The sequence below is a fragment of the Mastomys coucha genome, unplaced genomic scaffold (assembly GCF_008632895.1).
Source record: "Mastomys coucha isolate ucsf_1 unplaced genomic scaffold, UCSF_Mcou_1 pScaffold9, whole genome shotgun sequence".
Classification (NCBI taxonomy): domain Eukaryota; kingdom Metazoa; phylum Chordata; class Mammalia; order Rodentia; family Muridae; genus Mastomys; species Mastomys coucha.
Window position 1 is genome coordinate 41,490,760 of NW_022196915.1, and position 903 is coordinate 41,491,662.

Consider the following 903-nt stretch of genomic DNA (forward strand, 5'->3'; position numbering starts at 1 on the left):
AAGGTCAGCATGGCCATGTCCTCGATCTTGTCGAACTTGGGTGGGTTCTGCTGCATCACCTGGTCCTCTTTTACGGTCACCGTCTGGAGAAGCAGAGTGGGCAATAGGATGGATGATTACCTCCCCATGGGCTCTTGTCAGATCTTGTTTACCAGCCTTATGCTCTTACCTAGTCCCTGAATTGACCTCACTCTCCTAGTTCTTAGCAGACAGAGGTTTCAGCTTCCTGCCCGTAAGTCCCCTAGGAATCAGTTCCCAGGTAATTTTCCTGCCCAAGCTCTAGAGATGTTCTAGGGTTCCATTCCCCTGCCAGCTCCTGACCCTATCCAAGTGATCATCTCTTTTCTGCCCCTGTGTGTTAAACATACAAAGGCAAAGCTAGGGACTAGTGGCTCTAGACTCCATGTACACTGTGCCGCACCTCTGGGCCTGTCTCCAGAACTTAGTTCTCACAAGCACTGTTGCTCCAGGAAAGCTGTTTCCCTGTGGGACAAGCAGCCTATCCCAACCCTGTACTCCTTATCCATCAAAATTGGGGGTTGATTGGCATCTATTTGCGAGGTCTTGATGCCAATAGCTTCTGCCAACAAGGATTCAAGTGTTTTTTACAGTGGAAGAGGTGGTGGCTCTTAACAGTTAAACATTGTGCCTTCATAGTGACCAGAGCTCACTGAACTGGGATTGATTACAATCCTTTATGGGTTGTGACTATCAATCCACACATCCTGAGGAAGCAACATCCAGGCAGCAAACCATGAGGCACACAGCTCTGAGCACTACTGGTGAGCAGGGATAATTCTCATGGCTAGACTGAACACCCAGGGGACAGAGGTTCCTCTGTGTGTGTGTGTGTGTGTGTGTGTGTGTGTGTGTGTGTGTGTGTGTGTATCGCTGGCCTCAGGA

General features: G+C 49.5%; 1 protein-coding gene across 1 annotated transcript in view; it reads right to left on the reverse strand.

Moving 5' to 3' along the window:
• Positions 1-903, reverse strand: part of LOC116084148 (myosin-6-like) — a 24,577-nt gene that overhangs the window by 22,590 nt on the left and 1,084 nt on the right. Inside the window, 1 exon segment of the mRNA XM_031361003.1 lies at positions 2-83. Within this exon segment, the coding sequence (XP_031216863.1) occupies positions 2-83 (82 nt within the window).